The sequence below is a fragment of the Brassica napus genome, chromosome A6 (genome assembly GCF_020379485.1).
Source record: "Brassica napus cultivar Da-Ae chromosome A6, Da-Ae, whole genome shotgun sequence".
Classification (NCBI taxonomy): domain Eukaryota; kingdom Viridiplantae; phylum Streptophyta; class Magnoliopsida; order Brassicales; family Brassicaceae; genus Brassica; species Brassica napus.
Genome location: NC_063439.1, coordinates 5,999,790 through 6,017,110, shown reverse-complemented (window position 1 = coordinate 6,017,110; position 17,321 = coordinate 5,999,790). Strand labels below are relative to the sequence as shown.

The following is a 17,321-nucleotide window of genomic DNA, read 5'->3' as shown; positions in this document are numbered from 1 at the left end:
TAACCAAAAAATAATACATACATCCAAGAGCTTCTAACAACATCAGTTATCATGCCATCATTTTTAGCGGCATCAAGTCATATAGATTCTAAGTAAGAACTTGATTGTTAGTAAAAAAATTCAATAACTAAATTAAAAACAAAGGTTGATCATTTGTTCAACAATTTTTTTCATGAGAATCCATAATATATAAGATAAAATAATATTTGGATTTATATGTCCACAATATATATGCATATATATATATATATATATATTAGATACAAATATATTTGTCCAGAACCCGGGCGTAGCCCGGAAAAAGACCTAGTACCAGTATAAAGGGGGAATATCCGTATATGATAAATTGTTAATGTGTGAGATGGTGTTGACTTGTGGTTGGAAGCACTGTCGATTTTTCGAAGATTATGCTGACTCAGCCGTTACACAACAGCCAGCAAGTACATGTCCAACCAATTCATTAATCTTTTTAATGGGTTTTAAATATAATGGGCTTAAATAGTAATGGGCCTAGTAATCCCATTATGAAAGTAGTCGGAGAACAACAACTATCGATCGACGCCGGTCAAAGCTCAACGGAAGCGAGGGAAGCTCAGTTTCTCTTAGATCTTCTTCCCTCTGTAACGCTTCATCTCTCCTTCGTTAATCAAGTGAAACTTCCATACAAAGGAAAAAGTAAGATACTTTGAAGAAAAAAAAGTCTCGAGCTTTCGGATCAGGTTACCATACTCAACTGGATTTGATCATGTCTGTGTTGACACACCTGCTAATGTTCGTGGGTTTGGTGAGCCTTGAAGCTACGGCGTCGTTTTCCCCGGGATCGCGTTCGATTCTCCGAGACATCGGCAATGCCATCGCCGATGATCAGAAAGATAACGCCTTTGAATTGAACGCTACCAACTTTGATTCAGTCTTCCGAGACACCCCCGCCAAATACGCCGTTTTGGAGTTCTTCGCTCACTGGTGATCTTCTGTCTGAACAAAGTTTCCATTTTTATTTTTATTTTTAATTGGTTTCTACTGAATTAAAAATATTTGAGATTTATTCAGAAAGAACTAAACTTTAATATTCGAATGTATGAATTGTGAAAAGGCTTGGTTTGTGCCGTGACTGACATTGATCATTGTTCTGTCTGTGGCTAAATTGATGATGGATTCTTCAAGGTGTCCTGCATGTAGAAACTACAAGGTACAGACAATGCCCTCCCTCTCTTTTTGGTTATTCAATGTCTTTGTCTTATCAACTTGTGTTTGTATTCAAAATGCCGTTTTGGGAACTGTGTCAGCCGCATTATGAAAAAGTCGCAAGGCTCTTCAATGGACCAGACGCTGTACATCCTGGCCTCGTTTTAATGGCCCGTGTTGATTGCGCAGTAAAGGTACTTACTTGGGGATTGAATACTGAATCGTGGGCTGTGTAAATGCAATTTATTCTAATTGGTTTGGTTGTGATTTTCATGGCAGCGCAGATGAATGTGAAGCTCTGTGACAAGTTCTCCATTACTCATTATCCTGTGCTCTTTTGGGCCCCTCCCAGAAAGTTCGTTGGTGGCAGCTGGGGTCCTAAGCAAGATAAAAGTGAGATAATCCTAATGGATGATTGGCGCACTTCTGATCTTTTGCTGAGCTGGATTAACAAGCAGATAGGCAGGTAAACATGCATTGAAAGCTTTTAAATTTTTTACAGTGAAGTCATATCTACTGTGCTTTTAGTTCCAGCAAATCTATTTCTCTCTATGTTATAGTTGGCTAATCTGTTTTCTGTTAAATGTTGTGCAGTTCTTATGGCTTGGATGATCAAAAATTTGGAAACGATCATCTCCTGCCTAATATGTCTGACCATGAACAGGTCTCTTAGAATTTTGTTCTGCCCCCACTTTTGCTAATAATAGTATTCTAAGAAACTAAATAGAGCTGGTTTGTTGATTTATCAACAGATTTCTCAGGCTTTATATGACATTGAGGAAGCAACCGAAGAAGCTTTTGATATCATTTTGTCACATAAGGTAGACCAAGTCTTTTGGATTTTGTTGTATGCAAGTATAATCCCTTTCACCTTTGTTGAATGATGACCACAGGCAATCAAGTCATCTGAAACCAGCACTTCGTTTGTCAGGTTCCTGCAGCTTTTAGTGCCACATCATCCTTCAAGAAGGTAACAAAATATCCATCTTCTACGTTTTCTTGCTCACTCTTTTCTCTCATGCCTGATCAACTGTTACATCTTCCATAGATGTCGTAAAGGAAGTGCTGAAATACTCGTGAACTTTGATGATCTGTGTCCGTTAGGCGAATGCTCTTATGGCCATGATTCTGCAGTGAAAAACAATACCCTACGAAGCTTCCATATATGTGGAAAGGATCTTCCGCGTGGATATTACGTGAGTGAGCCTAACAACTTTTGCTTTTTTAATGTTTTCCCTTAAACGCAGAGATATCTAATTCTCCCATTTTATATTTGCATCGCCAGATGTTTTGCCGTGGCAGCAAGAACGAAACTAGAGGATTCAGGTAGTGTTTTGAAAACAGGATCTTTAGATTCAAGCAAGAGTAATTGAACTCTTTTAAAAATTGTTTGTCTGCAGCTGCGGATTATGGATCATGATGCATTCACTTTCCGTGAGGATCGAAGATGGAGAAAGCCAGTTTGCATTCACAGCCGTCTGTGATTTCATCAACAACTTCTTCATGTGTGATGAATGCCGCCAGCATTTTCACGACATGTGCTTAAGGTAAAGAAGAGAGAGAGGTCCTCCCAGTGTTGGCTCATTTAACAGCTCAATGTGTTTTTTCTTTTTCATTTTGACAGCGTGAAAACTCCGTTTAAGAAGTCACGTGACATCGTCTTGTGGCTGTGGAGCGCTCACAACAAGGTCAACGAGAGGCTCAAGAAAGACGAGGCCTCTCTCGGAACAGGAGACCCCAAGTTCCCGAAGATGATATGGCCGCCGAAGCAGCTTTGCCCGCCGTGTTACCTTTCGAGCACCGACTGGGATCACGATGAAGTCTACAAGTTCTTGAAGAAGTACTACGGAGAGAAACTGGTGTCCTCTCACAAGAAAAACGGTGACGGTGGGAGCAGCAAGGAGGAGGTGGTTGTTGCAGCAGCTGCAGAGGAAATGGCGGTTCCCACCAACGCTCTAGTTGTGCCGGTGGGAGCTGCGTTGGCCATAGCGCTTGCTAGCTGCGCGTTTGGGGCGCTTGCATGCTACTGGAGGACGCAGCAGAAGAACCGGAAGTACTATCACAATCCGCACTATCTAAAGAGATATAACAGTAACTTTATGGTTATGAACACGTTCAGTAACAATGAAAGCGAGAGGGAAAAGGAGAGATAATAATTTAACAGAGGAAAGTAGCTCATATGTTTTTGACAATGGAGAGGAATTAGCTGGAACTGAAGCTGAGCTTTGCTTTTTGTTGCAACTTACAGACAACAGATACAAAGACATTTGAGGTTGAGATGCCAAAGTCGCCTGCCTCAGTTCTCTTTTTCTCTTCTCTTACAGATTGTATAGATTCTTCTCTTCGATTTTGGAATTATATACATTTAGATTTTTTATATCTATATATTATATAAAATTCTGTTTTGGTGGCCACCATAGTCCAAACTCTAAACCAACATCATCAAAATTGTTTTTCCTTCTAAACCAACTCTTTGTTGATGATATTAACATTAAGCTTACCTTCACAATGGAAGCATGTCCAGAAACCCATGCTCCACAACCCCTGGAAGCCTCAGAGTGGCACCACTCACATCTACAATGTGAGATCACTACAAAACACACTGTGTGAAGATCAAAATAATTTCTCCATTTCCATGTCCATGAGGAAGACTTCTCTGACATCTTGTGGCCGGATTCGTCAAAAGATGTACTTCAAGTTTTCAAGATCGTATATGCATGCAAGACTATATATGTGTGGCTTTAACATTGACTTTTTATGGGCACAGGTTGATCAGCCTTGTAAAAAAAAAGCCAAAGTGAGGAGAGAAGCATCTATGAATGGATAGAGAGGAATACAAAGAATTTAACAAAGTCAAAATATGAAACAGAAATATTTGGTTGAAGTTGTTCGTTTGGAAACATATTCTAGAAGCTTATTTGAATTTAATGGATAATATAATATACAAAATCAATTGGTTACTCTCTTGAAACATTAGTCTCCGTATTGTCTATGATCTCTTATATATATCACTCTTTTGATCTTTCTCTTTTATATATCTACTACTCTGTTTCCCCAAACCATATCAAAAATAGGATTCTTGTTATCTTAGGTAACGATACAATAAACTATAAGAAAATATAAACACATATATTAACGCACTATACACGATCATCCTGCGTGAATGGCACTCATAAGCCAAAGAACAATGTCAAAGATGCGAAACGCAAAGAAAGCAGTGGAGACGGGAACGCTGACAAAGATGAGAAACAATGTTCCAAACGCCACGCTGGGACGAGAGTTCATGAGGAAAGTCTGGAGGATACAGAGAGCGTCACATATAGTAGCGTCGTAGCTGCAGTAGAAACGTTTCTCCCACTGCATCCAGTGGGAAGGAGGTTCGTAGTTTCGTTCAACCATCTTCATCTCATGGATCCGTTTCCTAAGAACCACCATGTTCTCGTCCACCACTCGTCCTCCTTGGTAGTAGTAGTCGCAACACACGGTGGTTTGTTTTCTCCTCTTAGTTATGGTGGCGATTCTGTGTGACGTCGTCAAAGGGTGGAACCTGAATGGTGACGATGAGATCAGTGTGCGTTCCATTTCTTTTTTTTTTTTGTTCTTGTTCTCAGGAGACAAGTTGACGGATTGGGTAACATTATTTATAAGGGAAGTTTTCGAATAATTTTGTTTTTGTTTTGATATAAAACGGACAAAGATTACTTTGGCTTTAAGAAATAAAAATGATTTTACGCGTTGCCTTATCGTAGTATTGATAGGACCACATTTCTCATGTTCCTGCCAGTTTCACTTATCGATTTCATCAGGTACACGTCTTTTACAAATCTGAGGACACGGTCGGACATTCAAGATTATAGTCACGTACACATCAAACACACATGAAGCTCCGAAGAAGAGAAAAGGATGATCGAAGTTAATTTGGAACTATATCGTTCTTCATTATTAATTGCATCAAGAACCAATAATTATATGACCATTGACCTCTAATTTGTTTATGTGATTTTTAACGTACGAAACGGTTGCCCCCTAATGATTAACATAATCATGGTCATATTTTATTGTAGCAGCAGCCAGCAGCCATTGAGTTAAGAAATAATAGAGAAGGGGATGAATCGTGCTTCTTGATGATCAATGTTCAAGAAATCACCATCCGGTTACCGTCAACTAATTATTGATTATTTTAGTGGTTTCATTTGATTATAATACTATTTTGATGAATAATTAGATATACAGAACAAGTAGACAAATTTGTAAATTTGTACTACCAGTGAGGTGATTGATTGGGGGTATAGCAAGTGTTTTAATTTTGGTTTGTATCTATGACGTAGGAATATCTTTCTTTTATTCATTGCTTATTTAATATTTACAACTACATTTTAGATTCATCTATATCAAAAAGTTATACGGACTAAATTCTACTTTCCTCATGTTTTCTGTTGTTTCTTTTGTTTGGTTCTTTGAAACCTTTGTACTCTCTTTGAGGCTTGCCTTGGTTTGAGTCATTTTGCTCAAACTTTGATTGAATGAATCCATCGTTAAAAAAAAAATTCCAATTTTTTTTTACATTTTAATCAATCAGTCATCCATGTTTAAACTTAATTTAACATTTTGAACAAAATTTAAATCGATCATAACTGATATAAAACGGTTTAAATTGATATTAAATAGTTTAAATCAATTCGGATTGTATAAATCATTTTTTTTTAAATTGTTTTAGTTAAGTGATGATTTGCCGATTTTTAGTTTGATGAGCGTATTGACTATTGAGTCAATGTCAATCAAACGATGGAAACGTAGTTTACAATGAACCCCAATGGGCTAGTTTACTCTAACTTCAAACTCAATTTAATGTAAGCCCAGCTTCAGCGAGTATCGTAAGCCCTAGCGCTGTCCTGCGATCGCATTATAAAATCTGCAAGTTTCACCGATGGAAACAGAGCCGTGTTTAGGTTCCAATCTTATCATAGAGGCATCGGTGTATGTTTTATTTTGTCGGAGTTGTCGGAACGATTAGACATAAGATTTCATTTTCTTCGTTGTTGTGATGTTTCTCTGCTGGAAAAAAATGAATCCGGGAATGAAGCGAAATAAACAATAAGGGGAGAGATTTGATCAATAGCTCTGAAATACTCGTAGGTTTTCTACGGGGTGCCCTTGCTTCTTCTTCCCTAAAACGATAAAATGGCTTCATAGTACGGGTTCTTATGTGCTTTCTTTGTGTTGAGTAGTTTCTACTCTCCACTTTGAATCTCTTATCACAATCCCGCCTCCAATCGCCATTACATGCTTTTGTTCTTATAATCAACTAGGGTCGGTGTCCAAGCTTCGCGCGGATTACATGTTTAATAAAAGTCCAGTTCAATTAAAATTGAGAGTTGTGAAGTTTCTGAAAGGATAAGTTATGTTTTGTTTATTTTATAATGCGAAGACGTTGACATAGTTTTTGAATAATAAATTGTTTTGAGGAATTCAATATTCGTAAGAGAAAATAGTATTTGAGTGTGCCTATTTAATTGACATAGGAAGTGGTAACGTAAATTTTTTAAAAGTTGGCTGGTGTCGTTTGCTATGAGGCTTAGGATATCAGTTTATTCCTCTTTTGTAAGCGTTATATGATACCAATATCGTTGTCAAGTAGAAGCGGGATCCAGATGTGGTTGTGAGTGATAGTTTTCCTGAAAAAGTCAAATATATGTAAGCATTTATTTTGACATAAACTTTATGTTTAGTTTATTACCTTCATGTAACCGTGGAATGATACTTGTGATGATTACAATTTGGTTTTTCCTGGTATATATGTGATTTAACTCCCTGAAATTCGACGCTTCCTTGTCCCATAAAGTTAGACGTACCAATTTTGATCTACAAATAATTATTGTATTATATTTTGTTTAGTTGTAAATCAATTATTATTTAATAAAAAGTTAGTACATGTCTAAACGCAATCCAATGATGATTTTTGAATATGTGTAGTAGTTATATAAATCACTTCCTTAGATGAAGCATATGCGGCCAACAACATCTGTAGGAATAATTTGGTTTTAGGGACAAAAATTTAGTATTTATTTGTATGTGAGAGAGCTATTGGTTTTTTTTGGGAGGAAGTTGGTTGCATTTGCTAAGCTGATCAACTGGTGGTAGCGTTGGAGCCGGAATATGTATGAAGGAATCGGTGAAATGTTTTCTTGAATCAGTGTAATAATTGTTGTCTCATTGATATTGATTATGTATGGTTGAACGGTAAGCCTGTACTGTTGGTTATTGGGAAGAAGATTAAAATATCTAATATGATAAATTTTCTCTTTCTCGAAGCGTTGGTAGATTGTGTCAGACGTAGAAACAGACACCATCCCTTCCATTATTTGTTCATGTTTAGTGGTTAAAAGCCATTATTTGAAATGTAGTTGGAATAATTGAAAGTAAGTATTTTTAAGACAAACCTGAATGTCAAGACAAATGAAAATTGTTCCTAGAAAGCATTTTTATTTTTGTGATTTGTGATGGGCCACATCCTAATGATCCTAACGATTATTGGATGCGGTTCGAGGGTGTCGTCCCAATTGTTTTGATCTTCTGCTGCATGTTCTACACAAATAAGAATGATAATTATTTTGTATTGCCCATCTTTTATTAATTTTATATTTTTTTGAAGTGAACATAGTTATGGTTTGTTTGTTTTTTTTAAATATTATTGACATGGTTATTTAAAAATTAAAGTAGGCTGGCCCATAATTATTTGAATGAGGTCGAACCATGAGTAATTGGAACTGGTAGTTGTAAATTTGTTGGGTGGGTTTGATAGTAGAATTTAGGCTTTTTTTTTAGAAATTTATAGTGACTGTGTATGAAATGAAGGGGTTGTGTTATCTTGGGCGGACAATTTTAAGATGAAAGGAAACTTAGCCGGTTCACACATTGTTAAAGAAAACAGAAGAAATAATAAATTATCTGAATAAATAGAAAATTCAAAAGAAAATAGTTTGACAGTTGAAATAAGTAATTGTCCGAAGGAAATAGTTTTACGAAGACGGCGATTTGGGTTAATGGGTTGGGCTGCGAGATTTTTCTTTACTTGGCTCACCGGCAAATCGTAGACAAACCGAAAATTTTGTAAGCGACATCGAAGTCCAAATCTTTTATTGCAATTTTAATTTGAAGCCCAGCCCGCTAGTGACATGGCAGTTTAATAGGTAGAGATTATTTTGCCTTTGTGGCACCTTTAGAAAAGCTAGGATTTAGCTCATTTTATATAGTAGGATGTCCGAAGGAAATAGTTTTACGAAGACGGCGATTTGGGTTAATGGGTTGGGCTGCGAGATTTTTCTTTACTTGGCTCACCGGCAAATCGTAGACAAACCGAAAATTTTGTAAGCGACATCGAAGTCCAAATCTTTTATTGCAATTTTAATTTGAAGCCCAGCCCGCTAGTGACATGGCAGTTTAATAGGTAGAGATTATTTTGCCCTTGTGGCACCTTTAGAAAAGCTAGGATTTAGCTCCTTTTATATAGTAGGATGTCCGAAGGAAATAGTTTTACGAAGACGGCGATTTGGGTTAATGGGTTGGGCTGCGAGATTTTTCTTTACTTGGCTCACCGGCAAATCGTAGACAAACCAAAAATTTTGTAAGCGACATCGAAATCCAAATCTTTTATTGCAATTTTAATTTGAAGCCCAGCCCGCTAGTGACATGACAGTTTAATAGGTAGAGATTATTTTGCCCTTGTGGCACCTTTAGAAAAGCTAGGATTTAGCTCTTTTTATATAGTAGGATTAAATTGAGTTTTCTTTAAACTTATTATTTTTCAACCACCGTTTGGTTTGTTAATTTTAAATCTCGATAAAATTTCATATATCAGGCCAATGATTGGCCCACGAAAGTAAATACTTTGAGAACATAATGATCAATTGCACGTACAATGAAAAATTACAAAACAACTAGAATCAGAATCTTATTCAGTGTTACACAACTCAACTAGTACGGTAGATATTTCACTCAATTTTCAGAATCAAATCTATTGGACTTGGACTCTAAAACATTTGACGTTAATGTCTGACGTCCATCCTCACCACCGAACAGACCTTTTCCCAGAACCCAAGCTTCAATCATATCCCTCGAGTTAACAGCTTTATCTGTCGGAACGAAATGCCCCGCTCCTGAAACCGCCACGTGTGACAAATTCCCCCACCTCTGTACGTAGCCCGCGACATCACCGTTACCGTCTTTCCACACTCTCCTTTCAGCCGTCAAAAACAACCCCAACCCCGACCAGTTCATAGTCTTCATCCACTCCTCAGTCGAAACGACGCCGTCTCTTAGATCCAACATACCTTGGTACAACAACACGTTGGTCCTCTCCACCGCGTACTCCACCATGAACTTCACGCTCTTCATCACGTCTCCTCGTAAAACCTCTTCCACTTCATCGCTGCATTCCTCAAAACGCATCGTTTCGCTAACTCCCAATACCCGTTTCGCCTCCCTCTGGTTCATGAGGTCCACCACTAGGTCCGTCCTGTACGGTATCATTCGCGCGGTGTTGTAGAGCGTCGCGAGTCCCGTCATGTTGCCTAGTAGCGTTAATAGTTGGAGTCTAGCATCTGCTGCTTCACGCCATTTCTGAGCCTTCACGAGAGATATTGATATCTCTTGAGCTATCTCCAGCGCTTCTCTCTGTTTTGCGTTGACCAGGCCCGAGTAATAGACGTTGACCGCATGGGTGCGGATTTGGGTTACCGGGTCGGTTAGCCCATTTCCTATGGCAAGGCCTTTTAGATTAACCTTCCCATTGGGCTTTTCTCTGAGGATATAGTAACCAATGGCCGGGACATACTTCCCGGCGTAGCTCTCGCCGGTTATGTAAACCGGTCGGTGTTCGAAACCTGGGTTCTGCTCGATGAACTCCACGAGAGCTGCGTATAGCTGCTCTGCCATCTGTCTCTGATTTGTTGGTATGTCTTGTTTTGAAGAGGCGATGCTGAATCCGACTCCGATGGGGTTATCCAAGAAAAGTAAGCCGAATAAGCGGTTCCAGGCGCCGGGGTTGGGTTCTAGCTCGGTGGCGCGTGAAACTACTCGCCAAGGGCCAAGCTCGTAGAAGTTGCCAATCATGGAAGAGCAGCCTGGCCCACCTTGGAGCCAAATGAGAAGTGGAGTGTCGGTGAGAGTTGTAGTTGGCTTTTGGGCTTCGTAGAAGGTATAGAACATGGAGGAGCCTGGGGCGGGTTTAACCGGGAGGTAACCGGATTTAGTGGGTAGAGCTTCATCGGGAAACAGTGGAGGCGGTAGAGACTCGACGGAGACGGCGAGGAGGAGAGTGGAGAGCAAGAGGAAGAGTGTAGGGACGTGCTTCATTATTGCCACTAGCTCGTGGTTTTACATAAAGATAGCTTTGTATTATTTGACTGCAATACTTACTTTTGTCGTTTTGTGTTTGTCTTGTAACGTGGCTACCAACATTTTTAGTATTATTTTATAGCAACACGTGGTTACTAACCTAAATTGCATAAACATGAATAAATTATTACTTTTTAACATTTTTATTTTGGGTATGCTTTTCATAGTAAAAAGTTAGTGACGCAATATAAAAACTTAAAAAGGCTTCGTTAGGCCCACAAAGAGGCTGGACAAATAAAAGGCTTTACTAATTGTGATTGTGCTACTTTTAAGAATGTGATCACAACGTGTTCGATATAATACCTGAGAGAATTTCCACAGGTTACTTGGATGTGAGTTGGATTTTTCGAGGGTTAGGATGATGATTTTGGATGTATGCAATGAGATTCTAAAGATCCAGAAGCTACGACGGGTCGTCTCTTACGCTGGGTTCTACAGCTTCACTGCCGCCCTTACATTCTTCTATACAAACAACACGTAATAAACTTCTTCAAAGCTGAACCTCGGATCTACATTTTCTTAATTTGGTTGTTCTTGCTTTTTAAATTGCGATTGTTTTGTAGGACAAGAGCTGGATTCTCAAGGGGCGATCAGTTCTATGCATCGTACCCTGCCGGTACCGAACTTCTGACCGACACAGCTAAGGTGAGTCCTCGTTTATTGACAGAGACATTTGACTTGTGTCTTTTCGAGTTGATTTGTTCTTAGTGATGGAAATTGATTTGCAATTGGTTTGGTGTTAAAGCTGTACAAAGCGGCGCTTGGGAACTGCTATGAATCTGAGGATTGGGGTCCTGTTGAGTTCCGTATAATGGCTAAGCATTTTGAACGCCAGGGAAAGTCTCCATACGTTTACCACTCTGTATGTTTCTTAAATCTCTCTATGGTCTTAACTTGACTTCTTGACTTAGTTTATATAGTGCGGATGATGTTGTGTTTTGACTTTCTTGTGTGCCATGTGTTAATAGAAATGGTTGTTTGAATACAAAACCAAGTAAGTGATGAGTTCGTTGTTTGTAAATGCAGCAATACATGGCTCACCTTCTTTCTCAAGGCCAGCTCGATGGAAGTGGCTAGAGGGAGGCGTTGATGGATTATAAAACAACTCCGGTTTTCTGCTGTGTACCTAATCTTGTTACTGCAAAGTCCAACTCTTTCCTCTTTGAGTCTCCCACCAAGAAAGATAAGAATATGTCTTGGTGTATTGAGCATGGCATATACGCGCACCAATGTAATAAACACACTGTAAGATCAGACCTTGATTTGTTGTACAAGGCAAAAGCAGGCAGACATTTTGATTGACTAAGAGTATACAATCCCCGACTGATTTTATATTTTCTTGTAGTAATTAGTACAAATCTAAGGGTTGTTTCTACTTATAAAATTATATACATAAGGAAAAAAGTTCATGTGCCAGCATTGAACTCCTGCCAACCAACTCCAACTCCATGATTAGCTCCCTTTACTAAGTATTCCCCTCCCCTAATGATATTTCATCTATATCATCTAATCTGTTTATTTGCAAATGTTTCTATACATGATTCTGTCTCGTTGCCATTGATGGATTTCATCTCAACCAGATAGTGTCTATAAATCCACATATAATTAGGAGTGGATTGAGCAAAAGGAGATGATAGTCAGAACTCAGGATTGAAACATAAATATCTTGAATCAGTGGGCATGATGGGCTTGCTGAGTCCGTTTTTATTTCATTCCATTACCAGTCGTTGCAGCAATGGAAAGAACTTGGCTAGCAAGAAATGATCTAGGCCCATAAACTAATTACAGGCCCAAGAAGGTGCAAATAAACCCTAAACCCTTGGCTCTTTTTCTCCCAACCTGCTATCTAGAACATTCCGTCTTCCGTCTGCTTAAAAGCCCTAGAATTCCTCAGACTCAGCCCCAGAGAGAAGAAATGATGAAGCGTCTGATCCCAACGTTCAACCGCATCCTGGTGCAGAGAGTCATCCAGCCTGCTAAAACTGAGAGTGGCATCCTCCTCCCTGAGAAAGCCTCCAAGGTAATAATACTAGCGTTTATTTCTTTTTACCGATCTGATCTTCTGATTTGATTTAGATTTCAAGAGATGTTATAAACGATGAGCTTCTCTTGATGATTTACAGCTGAACTCAGGCAGGGTGATAGCAGTGGGACCTGGATCAAGGGATAAGGACGGGAAATTGATTCCGGTCTCTGTCAAGGAAGGTGACACTGTTCTTCTTCCAGAGTACGGCGGCACTCAGGTCAAGCTCGGCGAGAAGGAGTAAGTTAAACCAGCTTTCTTCTTAAATTGACATTGCAGATTGCTTTATCAGATCATTAGTAAATGTGATAACTGTTAAAAGCATCCCTCATGTCTGGTAATTAGATATGAAAATATAGAGAATTTGTCTGTAACATCGTGAAGAATTTGGAAATTATGTTACTCGTATTGAGTAATTGAATGCCTGGTTAGTGGAAAATCTCGTGATCAGGAGAATAGAATGGCAATTACAGCTGCATATGTGCGAATTGAACTCAAAACTGTTGTTTTTTTGGGGATGGATGCAGGTACCATCTCTTCCGGGATGAGGACGTCTTGGGGACGTTGCACGAAGATTGAGAAGGCTAAGTAGAGCTGCAAGCGGCGGTCTTGTTTGTGTTTTATCTTATGGGAAGAGAAGAAACAAGTTATTTATAAGAGTTTAGTTTTATCTTTGAATGTGGTTGGACGTGTCATTGAAATTTTACCTTAAATGGACTATCTTAATCCCACCGAGTAGTTCCAGTTTTTCCAAAATGTCATCAGTCTTAAGAGAAGTTAACTTGACTGTTGCATCTTGTGATTCCAATCCTTTTGTTACTTTCTTCCGTGATCTGATGATGACTTGCTTGAATGTGCGTATTCTCTCGATCATATATTTTTTTGTCAACGAATTTCATTACTGGATTTATAACTAGAAATTTAGCTTATTTGACTGCTTGATTTGTTTCTATGGCTTTGACATCATTACATTTTGTCAATTGAATCAGGTCGAGTTTTAGAGTTTGCAAACTGGTGCCATCTGTGTTATTTCTCCTTTTCGAATTGCTTTCAAAAAGCAAAAGAATAGACAAAAGGGTTCTGGTTGGTCGTTTAGGTGTGTGTTATTATTATAGTATAGTCTTGTCTTAGCTGCAGTACGGCAAATAGTTTGTTTGTGTTAATTATCAAAATATCTTGGAAGCATATTAATGTGTACGTCTTTGTCCTGAGTGGTTTCTATATAATACAAATTACCATAAACCGAAACCAATGCATTCAATTAGAGTTTTCCATTGAAAAGGAAATGAAAAGAATCGTAGAAAGAAATTGTTCAAAAAAAAAAAAGAGAGAGAATCGTAGAACTTAAAAGTTAAAACACATATCAAAGTGCATGTGATCGAATCGACCACGCTTCCACCGCACGAGTGTACAATAAATATATATATATAAATACTTCTCCGTTAACGTCACAGTTTCTCCACCGCCGGGGATTAATTAACCCAATTGGCGTTTGCCACCTGCCACTGTCACAATGCAAGGATGTAATGATAACGACGCACGGCGTTGACGAAGGAGGAGGGAAAGCCATGATCTCCCAGGCGGAGAGAGATCCGTCGATTCAAATCCGGCTCCCGGGAAGCTCCCACTCTTCCCCTTCTTCGCCGCCGTCGCCTAGTCTCCCCCGGTCTAAATCGACCTCACAGGCGAATCAAACCTTCGTTCAACGAATCTCTTGGATCGTCTTATCGGTTATCCTCCGGCGTCATCGGAGAATTCTACTCTTCGCTCCTGTAATATACATCTCCTGTATGCTCTTTCACATGCGCACGGCGTCGTTTGACGCGGGTCCCACCATCCATCGCCGTCCCGCCCCCGGATCTGTCTACAGGAGCCCTCAGGTTTACGCTAAGCTCCGCGCCGTGATTGACGCCGATAATGCCACGGCTGATGCGGTGAGGTTTGCCTCTGTTTTTTTTTTTGATTAGCTGATGTCTTCTCTGTTGCCATATTATTGTTATATATATAAGGTACTTGTTGTTATTGATATGCTATATCCCTTCCTAACTTTAGATGCCATTGTATTCATTCTAGATATCAACGATTTGGAAACGTTCGTATAAAGGCGTGGAGTGGAAGCCATGCGTGAACAAGTCTAATGGAGGTATTACATTGCTTTCCTTGTTCTATGTTATAATAAGTTTCAGCATTGAGAAGCATTTCATGTTATGGAAGACCTATATCACTGATGAAGCTCTGCCCGAAGAACAGAACTATACTGTCCTAATGAAGTTTTCTTCTTCTTTTTTTTTTTTTTGCGCCTGCTGGGGACAATTGTAGTTTTGCCTGAATCAAATGGTTTTATATTCATTGAGGCAAATGGAGGGTTGAATCAGCAGCGGACTTCGGTAGGTTTGTCTATCTTTTCATGTTATCAGTCAATCTGATTTGTTTCACCCTAGCCTTCTTGCATGTGTCTAGCGACCTTGTCTAAGGTAAAGTTATTGACTTAACTATGTTTTGCTTAGATATGCAATGCGGTTGCTGTGGCAGGCTACCTTAATGCGACCCTTGTGATTCCCAACTTTCACTATCACAGCATATGGAAAGATCCGAGGTTTCTGATATCAGTTTTTCTTATCTTCTCTTGGTCTTCTAAATTCAACAAAGTTGTCCCTTTTTCAACTACTTTCTGACAGAGGGCTTTTCTTGCAGTAAATTTGGGGACATCTACGATGAAGAATACTTTATCAGTACCTTAGCAAATGATGTCCGGGTGGTCGATTCGGTTCCTGAGTACTTAATGGAGCGTTTTGACTATAACTTGACAAATGTCTATAACTTCAGAGTTAAAGCTTGGGCACCCACTAGCTATTACCGGGACTCAGTCCTGCCAAAGCTGCTTGAAGAAAAGTGAGTCACACTGTGTTCTTCACTTATTAATGTTGGTTACTACCATAAGTCGCCTTGTTTTTTTTTGTGTAATATAGCTTTGATTCTGGTTTAGGACACAGGTTCTTGAAGTATTTGTTGTCTTTTCATGGCACAGGGTTATAAGGATTTCCCCATTTGCAAATAGACTTTCGTTTGATGCTCCAAGAGCTATTCAGAAATTTAGATGTTTGGCGAATAATGTAGCTTTGCGATTTGCAAAACCAATACTCACCCAAGGAGAAACACTGGTGAAGAAAATGAAGAAGCTTAGTGCAAACAACACTGGGAAGTACGTTTCTGTGCATCTTCGTTTTGAAGAGGTTTGTTACCTGTAAAGGAGAAACGCTTCATTATATCAAGTCTGTATATACTGAAAACAGATCTGTGTCTGAGGTGAAAGACTTGATATATCATAAGAACATGTTTGCAGGATATGGTAGCCTTCTCTTGCTGTGTATTTGATGGTGGCAACCAAGAAAAACAAGACATGATTGCTGCGAGAGAACGGGGTTGGAAAGGGAAATTCACAAAACCGGGCCGCGTCATACGACCAGGAGCTAACAGGCTCAATGGCAAATGCCCTTTAACTCCTTTAGAGGTAAGCATAAACTATACGAGAATATCACTGTATTCTTTCATCCCTAGAAACTACTGTGGAATAATCCGTAGATACCCTTGTGAGGAATGATGTGAGTAGTAGAGTAGCTTGTTCCTATTGGTTTAGTTGTCTTCCTTGTAAACCTATCAGGTGGGTTTGATACTTAGAGGAATGGGCTTCAACAAAAGCACATATATATACCTGGCCTCTGGGCCGATATATGGTGGGAACAGAACTATGGCTCCACTACTCGAGATGTTCCCTAATCTTCAGACGAAGGAGATGCTTGCGTCTGAAGAAGAACTGGCTCCTTTTAAGGTAGGCTTCTGGTTTCCATGATCTTCCATTGTTTGCTCATCCACGTGATGATTCTTTTCAGACTTATTAAATTATGTGTCTGCGTTCAGAGTTTCTCCTCGAGAATGGCTGCACTAGATTACACAGTGTGTCTCCACAGTGAGGTGTTTGTGACGACACAAGGAGGGAACTTCCCTCATTTCCTCATGGGGCATCGGAGGTATTTGTTTGGAGGACATTCAAAGACGATTCGGCCAGACAAGCGAAAGTTAGCAGTACTCTTTGACAATCCCAAGTTGAGGTAATGATGCTTACCTCTTCAACCTATACACATGCCTTTTGGTTTTATAATATCTTGTTGATCCCTCAATGACTCTTTCTGATCTCACCTTGCAGCTGGAGAAGTTTTAAACATCAAATGTTAAACATGAGGTCTCATAGCGACTCCAAGGGGTTTGAGCTGAAACGATCAAGTGACTCCATTTACATATTCCCTTGCCCTGACTGTATGTGCCGCAGGAACAAAACTACAGCAACCACCTGATACATTGTTGGTAGAGATTCTGGAATCTAGTCCCATTGTTTAGTTGCATTGTATTGGTAATTCTTTCAATTCTTTGGACACATCCGCATAACAGAGCGATAGAGAGAGGAGGACTAGCCTGCAACTTCAGGGCCTTCTCAAGCATTGTCCACGGGTGTGGGATTTTTTGACACGTTGAAGTCGATGTATCTAGACTGAGGAACTGAGACTAGCTCCCACCAAGAACCACCCCGTGCGTTTTGTACATTTAGTGTCTAGTGTTGGGTTGCCCACAAATAAATGTAGGTTAGGGGAGAACAAAGCTTTTGTACATTGACCGGTTCCTTTTTGTTTTATCTATTATAGATTCTTCGAAGTAAGCTTTT

General features: G+C 39.4%; 6 protein-coding genes across 8 annotated transcripts; 4 read left to right on the top strand and 2 right to left on the bottom strand.

Annotated features, from left to right (window-relative positions):
* Window positions 1-353: 353 nt before the first annotated feature.
* LOC125575040 (sulfhydryl oxidase 1-like) lies at window positions 354-3,599 on the top strand. 2 transcript variants are annotated; one of them, XM_048782321.1, is made up of 11 exons: window positions 354-963; window positions 1,165-1,189; window positions 1,287-1,379; window positions 1,470-1,651; window positions 1,780-1,849; window positions 1,938-2,006; window positions 2,079-2,155; window positions 2,234-2,381; window positions 2,471-2,511; window positions 2,586-2,732; window positions 2,810-3,599. In XM_048782321.1, exons 1-11 carry the CDS (start codon window positions 746-748, stop codon window positions 3,336-3,338), a joined length of 1,599 nt encoding a protein of 532 aa, XP_048638278.1. In that variant the 5' UTR covers window positions 354-745; the 3' UTR covers window positions 3,339-3,599. The 2 variants fall into 2 exon arrangements, with proteins under 2 accessions (XP_048638278.1, XP_048638279.1); XM_048782322.1 differs by having other exon boundaries at window positions 728-963; window positions 1,094-1,189.
* A 648-nt stretch (window positions 3,600-4,247) lies between these two features.
* On the bottom strand, window positions 4,248-4,811 carry LOC106374930. Its single transcript, XM_013814852.3, has one exon. It carries the CDS (start codon window positions 4,765-4,767, stop codon window positions 4,336-4,338), a length of 432 nt encoding a protein of 143 aa, XP_013670306.3. The 5' UTR covers window positions 4,768-4,811; the 3' UTR covers window positions 4,248-4,335.
* A 4,243-nt stretch (window positions 4,812-9,054) lies between these two features.
* On the bottom strand, window positions 9,055-10,680 carry LOC106377054 (serine carboxypeptidase-like 50). The gene has a single exon (XM_022720729.2). It carries the CDS (start codon window positions 10,537-10,539, stop codon window positions 9,181-9,183), a length of 1,359 nt encoding a protein of 452 aa, XP_022576450.2. The 5' UTR covers window positions 10,540-10,680; the 3' UTR covers window positions 9,055-9,180.
* A 115-nt stretch (window positions 10,681-10,795) lies between these two features.
* Window positions 10,796-11,915, top strand: LOC106377057. Its single transcript, XM_013817211.3, has 4 exons — window positions 10,796-11,058; window positions 11,145-11,226; window positions 11,327-11,443; window positions 11,608-11,915. Exons 1-4 carry the CDS (start codon window positions 10,940-10,942, stop codon window positions 11,656-11,658), a joined length of 369 nt encoding a protein of 122 aa, XP_013672665.1. The 5' UTR covers window positions 10,796-10,939; the 3' UTR covers window positions 11,659-11,915.
* Window positions 11,916-12,387: 472 nt separating this feature from the next.
* LOC106377058 (10 kDa chaperonin-like) lies at window positions 12,388-13,335 on the top strand. The gene is made up of 3 exons (XM_013817213.3): window positions 12,388-12,601; window positions 12,705-12,844; window positions 13,132-13,335. The coding sequence occupies exons 1-3, from the start codon at window positions 12,497-12,499 to the stop codon at window positions 13,181-13,183; spliced, it is 297 nt and encodes a 98-aa protein (XP_013672667.1). The 5' UTR covers window positions 12,388-12,496; the 3' UTR covers window positions 13,184-13,335.
* Window positions 13,336-13,999: 664 nt separating this feature from the next.
* Window positions 14,000-17,315, top strand: LOC106377051 (O-fucosyltransferase 4). 2 transcript variants are annotated; one of them, XM_013817206.3, is made up of 11 exons: window positions 14,000-14,538; window positions 14,678-14,747; window positions 14,924-14,991; window positions 15,112-15,200; window positions 15,299-15,496; window positions 15,633-15,837; window positions 15,948-16,115; window positions 16,266-16,433; window positions 16,523-16,713; window positions 16,809-16,966; window positions 17,051-17,315. In XM_013817206.3, exons 1-10 carry the CDS (start codon window positions 14,131-14,133, stop codon window positions 16,954-16,956), a joined length of 1,713 nt encoding a protein of 570 aa, XP_013672660.2. In that variant the 5' UTR covers window positions 14,000-14,130; the 3' UTR covers window positions 16,957-16,966; window positions 17,051-17,315. The 2 variants fall into 2 exon arrangements, with proteins under 2 accessions (XP_013672660.2, XP_013672659.2); XM_013817205.3 differs by having other exon boundaries at window positions 14,001-14,538; window positions 16,809-17,315.
* The last annotated feature ends 6 nt before the right edge of the window (window positions 17,316-17,321 follow it).

Excerpts from the sequence above, each read along its gene's own strand:
- LOC125575040 (XM_048782321.1), top strand. The coding sequence starts at position 746 with ATGTCTGTGTTGACACACCTGCTAATGTTCGTGGGTTTGGTGAGCCTT. Across the intron at positions 1,190-1,286 it reads CTGCATGTAGAAACTACAAG|CCGCATTATGAAAAAGTCGC; the intron begins GTACAGACAATG and ends GAACTGTGTCAG. Across the intron at positions 2,007-2,078 it reads ATATCATTTTGTCACATAAG|GCAATCAAGTCATCTGAAAC; the intron begins GTAGACCAAGTC and ends TGATGACCACAG.
- LOC106377057 (XM_013817211.3), top strand. The coding sequence starts at position 10,940 with ATGATGATTTTGGATGTATGCAATGAGATTCTAAAGATCCAGAAGCTA. Across the intron at positions 11,227-11,326 it reads TTCTGACCGACACAGCTAAG|CTGTACAAAGCGGCGCTTGG; the intron begins GTGAGTCCTCGT and ends TTGGTGTTAAAG. Across the intron at positions 11,444-11,607 it reads CTCCATACGTTTACCACTCT|CAATACATGGCTCACCTTCT; the intron begins GTATGTTTCTTA and ends TTGTAAATGCAG.
- LOC106377054 (XM_022720729.2), bottom strand. The coding sequence starts at position 10,539 with ATGAAGCACGTCCCTACACTCTTCCTCTTGCTCTCCACTCTCCTCCTC.
- LOC106377051 (XM_013817206.3), top strand. The coding sequence starts at position 14,131 with ATGATAACGACGCACGGCGTTGACGAAGGAGGAGGGAAAGCCATGATC. Across the intron at positions 14,992-15,111 it reads TGAATCAGCAGCGGACTTCG|ATATGCAATGCGGTTGCTGT; the intron begins GTAGGTTTGTCT and ends TGTTTTGCTTAG. Across the intron at positions 15,201-15,298 it reads AGCATATGGAAAGATCCGAG|TAAATTTGGGGACATCTACG; the intron begins GTTTCTGATATC and ends CTTTTCTTGCAG.
- LOC106374930 (XM_013814852.3), bottom strand. The coding sequence starts at position 4,767 with ATGGAACGCACACTGATCTCATCGTCACCATTCAGGTTCCACCCTTTG.
- LOC106377058 (XM_013817213.3), top strand. The coding sequence starts at position 12,497 with ATGATGAAGCGTCTGATCCCAACGTTCAACCGCATCCTGGTGCAGAGA. Across the intron at positions 12,602-12,704 it reads TCCCTGAGAAAGCCTCCAAG|CTGAACTCAGGCAGGGTGAT; the intron begins GTAATAATACTA and ends GATGATTTACAG. Across the intron at positions 12,845-13,131 it reads GTCAAGCTCGGCGAGAAGGA|GTACCATCTCTTCCGGGATG; the intron begins GTAAGTTAAACC and ends GGATGGATGCAG.